This window comes from Chlorocebus sabaeus, chromosome X (assembly GCF_047675955.1).
Source record: "Chlorocebus sabaeus isolate Y175 chromosome X, mChlSab1.0.hap1, whole genome shotgun sequence".
Classification (NCBI taxonomy): Eukaryota; Metazoa; Chordata; class Mammalia; order Primates; family Cercopithecidae; genus Chlorocebus; species Chlorocebus sabaeus.
The window spans coordinates 98,462,785-98,475,571 of NC_132933.1; the positions used below are offsets into that span (position 1 = coordinate 98,462,785).

The 12,787-nt window shown below is 46.0% G+C and overlaps 1 protein-coding gene across 1 annotated transcript in view; it reads right to left on the minus strand.

The window, feature by feature from the left end:
* Positions 1–2,552: 2,552 nt before the first annotated feature.
* GNL3L (G protein nucleolar 3 like) overlaps positions 2,553–12,787 on the minus strand; it is a 40,113-nt gene continuing 29,878 nt past the window's right edge. The window contains exons 15-16 of the mRNA XM_007991804.3: positions 10,391–10,610; positions 2,553–8,510 (exon numbers count right to left, since the gene is read on the minus strand). Coding sequence (XP_007989995.2) covers positions 8,428–8,510; positions 10,391–10,610 — 303 coding nt within the window. The 3' untranslated portion in view covers positions 2,553–8,427. The remainder of the gene's footprint in view (positions 8,511–10,390; positions 10,611–12,787) is intronic.

Sequence of the window (12,787 nt, forward strand, 5' to 3'; positions counted from 1 at the left end):
CGAGATTGCGCCACTGCACTCCAGCCTGGGCGACAGAGCGAGACTCCGTCTCAAAAAAAAAAAAAAAAAAAAAAAAAAAAGAATACTTTCCCCCAAAGTCAGAAACAAGACAGGGATGCCTGTGCTCACCATTCCTTTTTTTTTTTTTTTTTTTTTTTGAGATGGAGTTTTGCTCTTGTTGCCCAGGCTAGAGTATAATGGCGCGATCTCGGCTCACTGCAACCTCTGCCTCCCAGGTTCAAGTGATTCTCCTGCCTCAGCCTCCTGAGTTGCCAGGATTACAGGCATGTGCCACCACACCCGGCTAATTTTATATTTTTAGTAGAGACAGGGTTTCTCCATGTTGGTCAGACTGGTCTCAAACTCCCGACCTCACGTGATCAGCCCATCTCAGCCTCCCAAAGTGCTGGGATTACAGGCATGAGCCACTGCACCCAGCCACCACTCCTACTCAATGTAGTACTGGAAGTCCCAGCGACTAAAATAAGACCAAAAAAAAAAAAAAAAATGCAGACATAAATATTAGAAATGAAGAAATAAAACCATGTTTATTCACAGAAGATATGATTATCTATGTAGAAAGTCTGGTGAAATCTGCAAAAAAAAAGCTACTAGAACTAAGTGACTTTAGCAAAGTTTTAGCACACGCTGCTAGAAAAATTGGGTAACCGTATTTTTTTAAAAAGCATAGATTCATACCTTGCACCATATACAAAAATTGACTTAAAATGGATCACAGACCTAAATGTAAAACCTAAAACTCTAACTTTTAGGAGGAAACATGGGAGAAAACCTTTGTGATCTCATGTTAAGCAAAGACTCCTCTGATGTAACACAAAAAGCATGATCCATAGAAGAACAAATTGATAAATTTGCCAGCCATGGTGGCACATGCCTGTGGTCCCAGCTACTCAGGAGGCTGAGGTGGGAGGTTTGCTTGAGCCCAGGTGTCGAGGCTACAGTGAGCTATGATCACACCACTGCACCCCAGCCTGGGTGACAGAGTGAGATCCTGTCTCAAAAAAAGGGGAGAGATCTCCATACCCATCTTCATAACAGCATTTTTCACAATAGCCAAAAGGTGGAAGCAATGCACATGTCCATCAGTGAATGCATGGATAAATAAAATGTGGTATATACATACAATAGAATAATACTCAGCATTAAAAAGAAAAGAAATTCTGACACAGGCTACAACATATATTAACCTTGAATACATTATGCAAAGTGAAATAAGCCAGTCACAAAAAGATAAATATTAATGATTCCACTATATGACTACCAGGGCATTCAAATTCAGAGACAGAAAGTAGCATGGCAGCCGCCAGAGGTTGTGGGGAGAAGGGGTTGGGAGGTTATTGCTTAATAAGTACAGTTTTGGTTATGCACGATATAAATCATTCTGCCATAAAGACACATGCACACATATATTCACTGCAGCACTATTCACAATACCAAAGACATGGAATAGACCTAAATGTCTATCAACAACAGACTGGATAAAGAAAATGTGGTACATATGTGTGGGGATCATGGGAGCTACAATTCGATATTTGGGTGTGGACACAGTCAAACCATATCAGATGGTAACGTTTATGTTCTGTATATTTTACCTTAACTTTTAAAAATAAAAACAAATGTGTCAATAAAGCTTTCCCATAATGAAAAAAAGACACTGTCCACAGAATGAGAAGACAAGATACTGGCCAGGCACAGTGGCTCATGCCTGTAATCCCAGAACTTTGGGAGGCTAAGGTGGGTGGATCACTTGAAGTCAGGGGTTCAAGACCAGCCTGGCCAACATGGTGAAACCTCGTCTCTAGTAAAAATACAAAAGTTAGCCAGGCATGGTGGCGTGCACCTGTAATTCCAGCTACTCAGGAGACTGAGGCATGAGAATTGCTTGAACCCAGGAGGCGGAGGTTGCAGTGAGCCGAGATTACACCAACCTGCAACTCCAACCTGGGTGGACTGTTTCCAAAAAAAAAAAAAAAAAAAAAAAAATCCTTGTATCCAGCATAAAATCCTCAAAATTCAAAAATAATAAAACAACCCAAAATATGCAAGAGATGTGAACACCCTGCCAAAGAAGATATGTAGATAGCATATAAGCATATAAAATGTGCTCAAATCATTAGAAGATACAAATAAAAACGATGAAATACCACTACATACCTAATGTCAAAAAACCTGGCCGGGCATGGTGGCTCACACCTGTAATCCTAGCACTTTGGGAGACCGAGATGGGAGGATCATTTGAGGCCAGCAGTTTGAGACCATCCTGGTCAACATAGTGAGACCCCATCTCTATTTAAATATTATAAAAAATAATTTAAAAATTAAAAAATTTAAAAAATAAATTGATACCCCCAAGTACTAGAGAGGATGTGGAACTGAAACTTTCATACTGGTGGGAACGTGAAATAGTAGAACCACTTTGAAAAACAGTTTAGAAGTTTCTTAAAATGTCAAACATATGCTTACCATATATCCCAGCAATCCAACTCTAGGTATTTACTATAGATAAATGAAAACACAAAAAGTTGCATACGAATGTTTATAGCAGCTTTACTTGTAATTGTCCAAAACTGCAAAGATCCTAAACATTCTTCAACTGGGAAAAAACAGTAGTAAATCTACACAATGGAGTGACTCAGAAATAAGAACTATTAATATACTGAGGAACATGGATGAATCTCAAATGCATTACTCATAGCAAACGAAGTCACTCTCAAAATGCTACATACCATATTATTTCACTTATATAACATTCTTCAAAAGACAAAAATATATGGCCGGACACGGTGGCTCACACCTATAATCCCAGCACTTTGGGAAGCCGAGGTGGGTGGATCATTTGAGGTCAGAAGTTCAAGACCAGCCTGGCCAATGTGGCGAAACCCCACCTCTACTAAAAATACAAAAATTAGCCCAGCATGGTGGTGGGCACCTGTAGTCCCTACTACTCGGGAGGCTAAGGCAGGAGAATCGCTTGAACCCGGGAGGTAGAGGTTGCAGTGAGCCAAGATCACGCCACTGCACTCCAGCCCCAGTGAAAGAGTGAGACTCTTTCTCAAAAAAATAAAAAAGACAAAAATATAAGAACAAAGAGGCCGGGCGTGGTGGCTCAAGCCTGTAATCCCAGCACTTTGGGAGGCCGAGACGGGCGGATCACGAGGTCCGGAGATCCAGACCATCCTGGCTAACACGGTAAAACCCCGTCTCTACTAAAAAATACAAAAAACTAGCTGGGCGAGGTGGCGGGAGCCTATAGTCCCAGCTACTTGGGAGGCTGAGGCAGGAGAATGGCGTAAACCCAGGAGGCGGAGCTTGCAGTGAGCTGAGATCTGGCCACTGCACTCCAGCCTGGGCCACAAAGCGAGACTCCGTCTCAAACAACAAAAAAAAAAAAAACAAAGAAAAAGGCCAGGCGCAGTGGCTCACTCTTGTAATCCCAGCACTTTGATAGGCCAAGGCAGGCATATCATAAGGTCAGGAGTTTGAGACCAGCCTGGCCAACACAGTGAGGCCATCTCTACTAAAATTACAAAAATTGGCCGCACGTGGTGGCTCACACCTGTAATCCCAGCACTTTGGGAGGCCGAGGCAGGTGGATCATGAGGTCAGGAGATCGAGACCATGGTGAAACCCCGTCTCTACTAAAAATACAAAAAAATTAGCTGGGCGTGGTGGCGGGCACCTGTAGTCCCAGCTACTCAGGAGGCTGAGGCAAGAGAATGGCGTGAACCTGGGAGGCGGAGCTTACAGTGAGCCCAGATCGTGCCACTGCACTCCAGCCTGGGCAACAAAGTGAGACTCCATCTTAAAAAAAAAAAAAAGTACAAAAATTAGTCAGGCGTGGTGGCAGGCGCCTGTAATCCCAGCTACTCCAGAGGCTGAGGCAGGAGAACCGTCTGAACCCTGGAGGCAGAGGTTGCAGTGAGCCGAGATCACGCCACTGCACTCCAGCCTGGACAACAGAGCTAGACTCCGTCTCAAAAGTAAAAAAAAAAAAAGAACGAAGGAAAAAAACAGTGACTGCCAGGGTTTGGGTGTAGGGGACTGGTTTTGAAAAACTACAAAGTAGCAGGCATGAATTTGATAGGGAGAGGCTAAGAGGACTGTTCTGTACCTTGATTGCATTGGCAGTTACACAATTCTACACATTTATCAAAGCTTTATAGAACTGTACACCAGAGTGAATTTTACTGTAATGTAAATGTTTGTAATTTTTAAAACCTGAAGGCATAAAATAAGCCTACTCATTGTATGATTCTATTGATATGACAGTCATGCTAAAGCAAAACTATAGGGGCAGAAAACAAATCAGTGGTTGGCAGAATCTGAGAGTTGGGGGTAGGAGTTAACTACAAAAGGGCCTGGAGAGTTTTGGGGGGGTAATGCAACTATATGTTGATTGTGGTGGTGGTTCACTCCTGTATATGTTTGTACAAACTCACATAACTAAAACTATAAAGAGTGAACTTTACTATATGTAAATTGTACCCTAACTGTTTTGAAAAATGAAGGTAAAAAGTTAAGATTAAAAAACCTTTGAGATATGCTGTAGGTAGAGAAACTGCAGTCCCAACGTCTTTTCTATTTTTCTTTTTTTTTTTTTCCCTGAGACAGTCTCACTGTTGCCCACGTTGGAGTGCAGTGGCACAATCTCAGCTCAATGCAGCGTCAACCTTCTGGGCTCAAGAGATCCTCCTGCCTCAGCCCCGCAGGTAGCTGGGACTACAGGCATGAGACACCATGCTCAGCTAATTTTTGTATTTTTTTGATAGAGATGAGGTTTCGCCATATTGTTTAGGCTGGTCTTGAACTCCCGACCTCAAGTGATCTGCCTGCCTTGGCCTCCCAAAGTGCTGGGATTACAGTTGAGAGCCATTGTACCTCGCCTGCAGTCCCAAATTCTTACCGACATGACTACTTTAGTTTTGTTTGATTTTGGCCAAATTATGCTCCCATGCTGTTTCTTACTTATTTAGATACTTCCATTTCTAATATTTACCTCCCAGCACTTCTCCATTACTGATGGCGCCACCTCCTGATAAACCCGTAATTTGAAAATTACAATGGGTTTACCAGGAAGTAGCCCCATCATAAGTAGAGGTGCATTCTGAATGTATACTGCTTTTCCACCAAAAATCCCACATCAAACCACCAAAAGTCAGGGACTGTCTGTATTTTAAATGCTAAATTACGAAACACTGTATGGTTGCAAAATAGACTTAGCTGTCCTGGTAGGCAATTTTTCATTATAACACTATACATACCAGGAGAGTTCAGTGAGATCGTGTGAAATAAGTTGTAGCCTATTCAAGAGGACTGAGTGTAGTTTTAGCAAGACACTAAAAACTAGTAGTTTAAGAAACTAAAGAGTTTTTTAGGCCGGGCGCGGTGGCTCAAGCCTGTAATCCCAGCACTTTGGGAGGCGGAGACGGGTGGATCACGAGGTCAGGAGATCGAGACCATCCTGGCTAACACGGTGAAACCCCGTCTCTACTAAATATTACAAAAAACTAGCCGGGCGAGGTGGCGGGTGCCTGTAGTCCCAGCTACTCGGGAGGCTGAGGCAGGAGAATGGCGTGAACCCAGGAGGCGGAGCTTGCAGTGAGCCGAGATCTGGCCACTGCACTCCAGCCTGGGCGACAGAGCAAGACTCCGTCTCAAAAAAAAAAAAAAAAAAAAAAAAAAAAGAGTTTTTTAAACCAAAAAAGAAAAAAATGCATTTAACGGACTTGGTAACAGAGACTGGCACAAAGTAGGGGCTTAATCAATCTTCCTTTGTTAAGGAGGGAGTACAATATAGAGGAAAGTGCCTGCATAGGGTTTTAATCATGCTTGGGTTCCAGTCCTAGCACCACCACTTAATATGCGCGCTTGGGTCTGGCCATCCTGTCAACTTTTTTTTTTTTCGAGACAAAGTCTCACTCTGTCCCCTAGGCTGGAATGCAGTGATGTGATGTTGACTCACTGCAACCTCCGTCTCCTGAGTTCAAGTGATTCTCCTGCCTCAGCCTCCTGCATAACTGGGATTACAAGTGTGAGCCACCATGCTCGGCCAACATTCTGAGATTACTTCTTTTTTTCATATGGGGAGACGTATCCCTTACTAGCAGAGCTGTACTGAGGGTTAAAAGTGGTAATGGGTCTCCAGGGCTTGGTGCAGTTTGTACTCAACAAGTACGTAATTCTCTCCTTTGGTTGCCCCTGAATAAAAGAGTGGTCTGTACTTCCCTGCCTGAACAGCCCGCAGCCAATGGCACTCCAGTCTTTGTCACATGGTTCCATTCTTAGGATGTAAATTAGGAGGTACCAGCTTGAAAGGCAGAGGCAAAGGCAAGGTTTAAGATGCAGCTGTGGGGCTGGGTGCAGTGGCTCACGCCTGTAATCCCAGCACTTTGGGAGGCCGAAGCAAGTGGATCACTAGAGGTCAAGAGTTCAAGACCAGCCTGGCCAACATGGTGAAACATTGTCTCTAACTAAAAATACAAAAATTAGCCTGGCGTGGTGGCAGGCACCTGTAATCCCAGCTACACGGGAGGCTAAGGCAGAAGGATCACTTGAACTCGGGAGGCAGAGGTTGCAGTGAGCTGAGATCACGCCATTGCACTCCAGCCTGGGCAACGGAGCAAAATAAATAAATAAAGGTGCAGCTGTGGGTCGAAGGATGGTGTGGAAGTTTGGGGTAGACATCCAAGACTGCAGTAATGCTATGCCCACCCACTTCAAATGTGTCAACTCAAGTAAATTGCTGGGAACTGAAGTCATTGGCAAAACCCCCAAAATACCCTGGCAAAGAAAGAAGATTGTGTTTCAGCTGCAATCATCTACCCTAGTCCCTTTCTGAGGGCCTCTGGCACTGCTTGGGCTCACTGCCCTTGTCTGATGGGGTGGGATCTCCCAGAGGAGGTAGCTAATTATATTTTAATGAGGTGACTTACAGACACTGGAAAAGGAATTGGCTAGTACACTCCCATATATAGCAGCTCTCTCGAGGATACAGTCTGTGAATAAATGGTACTAGAACCCTCTTGAGGCCAGGCGCGGTGGCTCAAGCCTGTAATCCCAGCACTTTGGGAGGCCGAGACGGGCGGATCACGAGGTCAGGAGATCGAGACCATCCTGGCTAACACGGTGAAACCCCGTCTCTACTAAAAAATACAAAAAACTAGCCAGGCGAGGTGGCGGGCGCCTGTAGTCCCAGCTACTCGGGAGGCTGAGGCAGGAGAATGGCGTGAACCCAGGAGGCGGAGCTTGCAGTGAGCTGAGATCCGGCCACTGCACTCCAGCCTGGGCAACAGAGCAAGACTCCGACTCAAAAAAAAAAAAAAAGAACCCTCTTGAGCCATGGAATTCAAATGCTAGTGCAATAGGAGACATGGTCACACAAGGGCAGGGTCCAGCCAGCGTACTTCAGTTAAAGAGATTCCTCCAATTCACAATCTGCCCAGAAATGTCTCCAAGACGGGGCTTCCCCCAAAGCCTCCCTACTAACAGGTGCTTTGTTTTCTCTTCACACAAACAGGGTAGTGCCTACCACACTTCAGCACAAGCCAGGCTTGTTTGTTCTTTTCTTCCCTCTACCCTATCCCTAGAACCTTCCAGAGACACAGGAGGCTCATTACTTTCTACTTTCTCTCACTGCCACCCAGGTGAAGACCTATGGACTTGGAAGATGCATGGCCCAAAGCCCACGGCAGGCATGCCTTGCCACTGAAATCTCCTGCGGGGTGGTAAAGAAACCCTCACCCTCTCGCAGGGACCCCCAGGTCCAACCTCTAGTGGCATATTCACCTATCTAAGAGAATTTTGTAGACAGAGTTTTGTAGGAGGTCAGCCCTCAACAGATGTTAGCACCTGAGCTCTGCTGATACTTCTTTTACTTCTCTTCTAAAACAGAGTAGGGGTTAAATAGAGGATATAGGATTTGGCAGCTGCAGTCCCTTGGGACTTTTTTTTTTTTTTTTTTTTTTTTTTGAGATGGATTTTCGTGTTGTTGCCCAGGCTGGAGTGCAATGGTGCCGTCTAGGCTCACTGCAACCTCCGCCTCCCAGGTTCAGGCAATTCTCCTGCCTCAGCCTCCCAAGTAGCTGGGATTACAGGCACCTGCCACTAGGCCTGGCTAATTTTTTTTGTACTTTTAGGAGAGATGGGGTTTCACCATGTTGGCCAGGCTGGTCTCGAACTCCTGACCTCAGGTGATCCACCCACCTCGGTCTCCCAAAGTGCTGGGATTACAGGCGTGAGCCACGGCACCTAGCCGGGACTGTTTTACTGGAGGAAAGGGAAAAGACATAGTTGGGAAAGCGTTCTTTCAATATGCAGATGCTTCAGGGAGAACCAAACTATTTCACTGGTATTCCCCCGTACCACTGGAACTGGTGCTTGGAGCGGAAGGGAAGTGAGATCAGTCGATTAGTCACCAACACCATCAACAGCATTGCCAGAGAGGTCGAGAGCAGACATCATGGAATCAGACAGCTTGCTGGCGATTTTATCTGCAAATGGAGAAATATAGGCAGTATTTTGGTGGCTGGCTTGCCACCAGGAGGCCTGCTGACACTGGCCTACATCTACCTTGGTCTGCACCAAGCTCCTGAACTGGCTCACTTACCCCCAAACACTACCACAAAACTGGTGAGTGCTGGAAGCCACTGCTCAGCTTCACAGGTAGACAATACATTTTTCTATCTGTGAAATGATCCCAACATAGCTTCTATCTCAGGGTTTCAGACTCACTGGGCTCCAAGTATTTTTGTCCAAATACCAAAGCAATAATTTTACTTTACTGTGTTAAACTTAGCGCTCTACCATTACCCTCAAAACAAGGCTCTCACAGCAAAAGGCAACATGGCCATAGGGGCTCTAAGCCTGAATGTTCACCACGCACACCTCCTATCCCCCAGACATACCCTGTTGTTTCTCAGGATGCCCCCCAGACTTCACCTCCTCCAGGAGGCCTTCCCTGATCACCTCTATCCAACCACCATCCCCAGGCTGGGTTAGGTTCCCTCACTGTGCTTGCTGGGTCCTCAATGTGATTACTATGTGCTCATACTGCCAAGGTCTGTTTTCTTGTCTCCTCCCCACTCCCTAATAAGACTAGGAGTTCCAGGGCAATTCATCTGAATTCCCAGGACTCAGTGTGGAGCCAGGCCAAGAGTGAATGTCTGATTGTGTATGTTTGGTTACAGAACACAATCTAGTTTGAAGAATAGGGCTGATGTGGTCAATCAACCCGAAGTCTGTATTTTGGCTCTATCAACTACTAGTTGTCTTACCTTCAGTGCGTCACTTAATGTCTCTGAATTTCAGTTTTCTCACTTATCAGATAAGGGTAAGACTTTTGCAATGAGTTAGTGAAAATAAGTACAGCATGGAAACCCAAATGGGCCAGCTACACAATGTACCACCATTAAAACAAGGGGAAGAAGTTCTTTTGTGTATTAATGTAGACATATCCCTAAGATATACTGAGTGGAAAAATGATAGGGCGAAACCATGTGTCCAGTAGATTGGCATTTGTGTGGAAAAAGAGAACAAAGAATATATAGATATTTGCTTGTGTGTCTATCTCGGGAAAGACACAAGAAACTAACTGGCTGACGAGGGGGCAGTCTGGATGACTAAGGAGTGGGAGAGATTTTACTGTATATCCTCTTGTACCTGTAGGATTTTGAGTGTAGTGCCTATTGATAAAGTAAAAATTATATATAGCCTGCAAGCTACCTAACAAATACGGAGTACCTGATAAATAAATGATGGTTATTTGAAACATAGACCAGGCAGGCCAGTGGTTCTCCCAATGTGATCCCCAGAGAAATAGCATCAGTTGGGAACCTGTTAGAAATATAAATTCTAAAAGGCCCCACATAAGACCTACTCAATTAGAAACTATGAGGGAGGGGCCCAGAAATCTACATTTTAACAAACCCTCCAGGGAATCCTGATGCAAGCTGAAGTTTGAGAACCACTGTGGCTAGTAGTTGAGCCTCCTAGCTCATCCCTGTCCCCAACCCTAGACTGGGGCTGGACACAGAGAGATACTCATTCAGGAGCCCCAATCAAGATCCCAGGTGGGGCCACATGCGGTGGCTCACATCTGTAATCCTAGCACTTTGGAAGGCCGAGGCAGGTGGATCACCTGAGGTCAGGAGTTCCAGACCAGCCTCGCCAACATGGCAAAACATCATCTCTACTAAAAATACAAAAATGAGCCAGACATGGTGGCTGGTGCCTGTAATCCCAGCTACTCAGGAAGCTGAGGCAGGAGAATCGCTTGAACCCAGGGACAGAGGCTGCAGTAAGCCAGAAAAAAAAAAAAAACAGATCCCATGTGGGCCCTCTTTAGAGCACAGGGGTGGTCAGGGGCTCCCACCTGCACGTTTCTGCATCTTCTTCTTATTTTTCAGGGCAGATGCCAGAGCCTGGCCCTGTTGCAGCGGGTCCGTCTCCATGATCCTCTGCAGCACTGGGCGGCGGTCCACTGAGCAGACATCCACCATATTGTTGCTCTTAGGGCAGTGGTCCACATTGCGTTTAGCCCACCCCATCTGATGACGGTTCGGATTGGTGCAATACTCAGTGAGATCTCCAATCTAGGGAAGGACAGAAAACATAACGATGAGGTCTTGACCCCCAGAGAACCTCCAAAGACTTCTACAGAAAAGGTAGGGACACAGGCTTGGGTAAGAACAGGAGCCTGGAACCATGTGGAACTAGGCTCCAATTCTGGCCCCACCACACTCCAGCAAGTGCTTAGTTAACTCTCAGCCTCAGTTTCCTCATCTGTCAAATAGGAGATGGATAAGGGGTAGTTTGCATGGCCTTTACAAGAATAAAACGAAAAGGTAGGCCGGGCGCAGTGGCTCATGTCTATAATCCCAGCACTTTGAGAGGCCGAGACAGGCAGATCACGAAGTCAAGAGATCGAGACCATCCTGGCCAATATGATGAAACCCCATCTCTACTAAAAATACAAAAATTAGCTGGGCGTGGTGGCACGCACCTGTAGTCCCAGCTACTTGGGAGGCTGAGGCAAGAGAATCGCTTGAGCCTGGGTGGCGGAGGTTGCAGTGAGCCAAGATCGCACCACTGCACTCCAGCCTGGTAACAGACTCTGTCTCAAAAAAAAAAAAAAAAAATTCTAGTGGGCACAGTGGTTCACTAGGATTAGGCCTGTAATCCTAGCAGTTTGGGAGGCCAAGGCAGGAGGATCACTTGAGCCCAGGAGTTTGAGACCAGCCTAAGCATCAAAATGAGACCCTCATCTCTACAAATAATTCTGTTAAAAATTAGCTGGGAAGCTGGGTGCGGTGGCTCAAGCCTGTAATCCTAGCACTTTGGGAGGCTGAAGCAGGCAGATCACTTGAGGTCAAGAGTTCTAGACCAGCCTGGCCAACATGGTGAAACCCTTTCTCTACTGAAAATACAAAAATTAGCGAGGCATGGTGGGGAGTGCCTATAATCCCAGCTACTTGGGAGGCTAAGGCAGGAGAATCACTTGAACCCAGGAGGTGCAGGTTGCAGTGAGCCAAGACTGTACCACTGCACTCCAGCCTGGGCAACAGAGCAAGACCCTGTCTCAAAAATAAAAATAAAATTGGCTGGGCATGGTGGCTTGCATCTGTAATCCCAGGCACTTGGGAGGCTGAAGTGGGGGGACTGCTTGAGCCCAGGAGTTCAAGGCTGCAGTGAGCCAAGATCACACCACTGCACTCCAGCCTGAGTGCCACAGCAAGACCCTGTCTTAAAAAAAAAAAAATTCTTTTGAGACCTACTTTGTGTCCAGCTCTGTGTGGGGCACTGCTGGGGACAGAGAAATGAGTGACTCCGTTCCATCTTTCTTTTTTTTTTTTTTTTTTTTTTTTGAGATAGAGTTTCACTCTGTCGCCCAGGCTGGAGTGCAGTGGCATGATCTTGGCTCACTGTAGCCTATGCCTCCTGGGTTCAAGCAATCCTCCTGCCTCAGCCTCCCGAGTAGCTGGGATTATAGCTGCGCATCACCACACCTGGCTAATTTTATTTTTAGTAGAGATGGAGCTTCACCATGTTGGCCAGGCTGGTCTCGAACTCCTGACCTCAGGTGGTCCACCCGCCTTGGCTTCCCAAAGTGCTGGGATTACAGGCATGAGCCACCACGCCCAGCCTCAGTTCCATCTTCAGGAAACAACCAGGCTAAAGAAGGTACAGCAATCTATACCACTAATCAGAGTATGGTAACTGCTCATTAGAAACATGAAGGATGAGTGACTGAGGTTAGGGATGATAGTGGTGTTCAACATACTACTGATGGGGAGGGGTCATTCCTGACTGAACACTAGAAAAACATAGAGCACACCTGAGTACCAAAAACGGTGTCTGTCTCTGGCCAGGCGCAGTGGGTCACACCTGTAATCCAAACACTTTGGGAGGCCAAGGAGGGCGGATCACTTGGGGTCAGGAGTTCGAGACCAGCCTGGTCGACATAGCTGGGTCCTGGACCACATGCTGCTGACCGCCCTTGCCCAGAGAACTCCTCAGCTTTCAAGACATGACTTGATAGGGTTTGGCTGTGTCCCCACACAAAAATCTAATCTTGAATTGTAAACCCCATAATTCCCATAATCCCTACGTGTCAAGGGAGAGACTAACTGGAGGTAATTGAATCATGGGGGTGGTTTCCCCCATGCTCTTATCGTGATAGTGGGTTCTCATGAGACCTGATGGTTTTATGTGTTTGGTAGTTCCTCCTGTGTTCATTCTCCTTCCTGCCACCTTGTAAAGAAGATGCCTT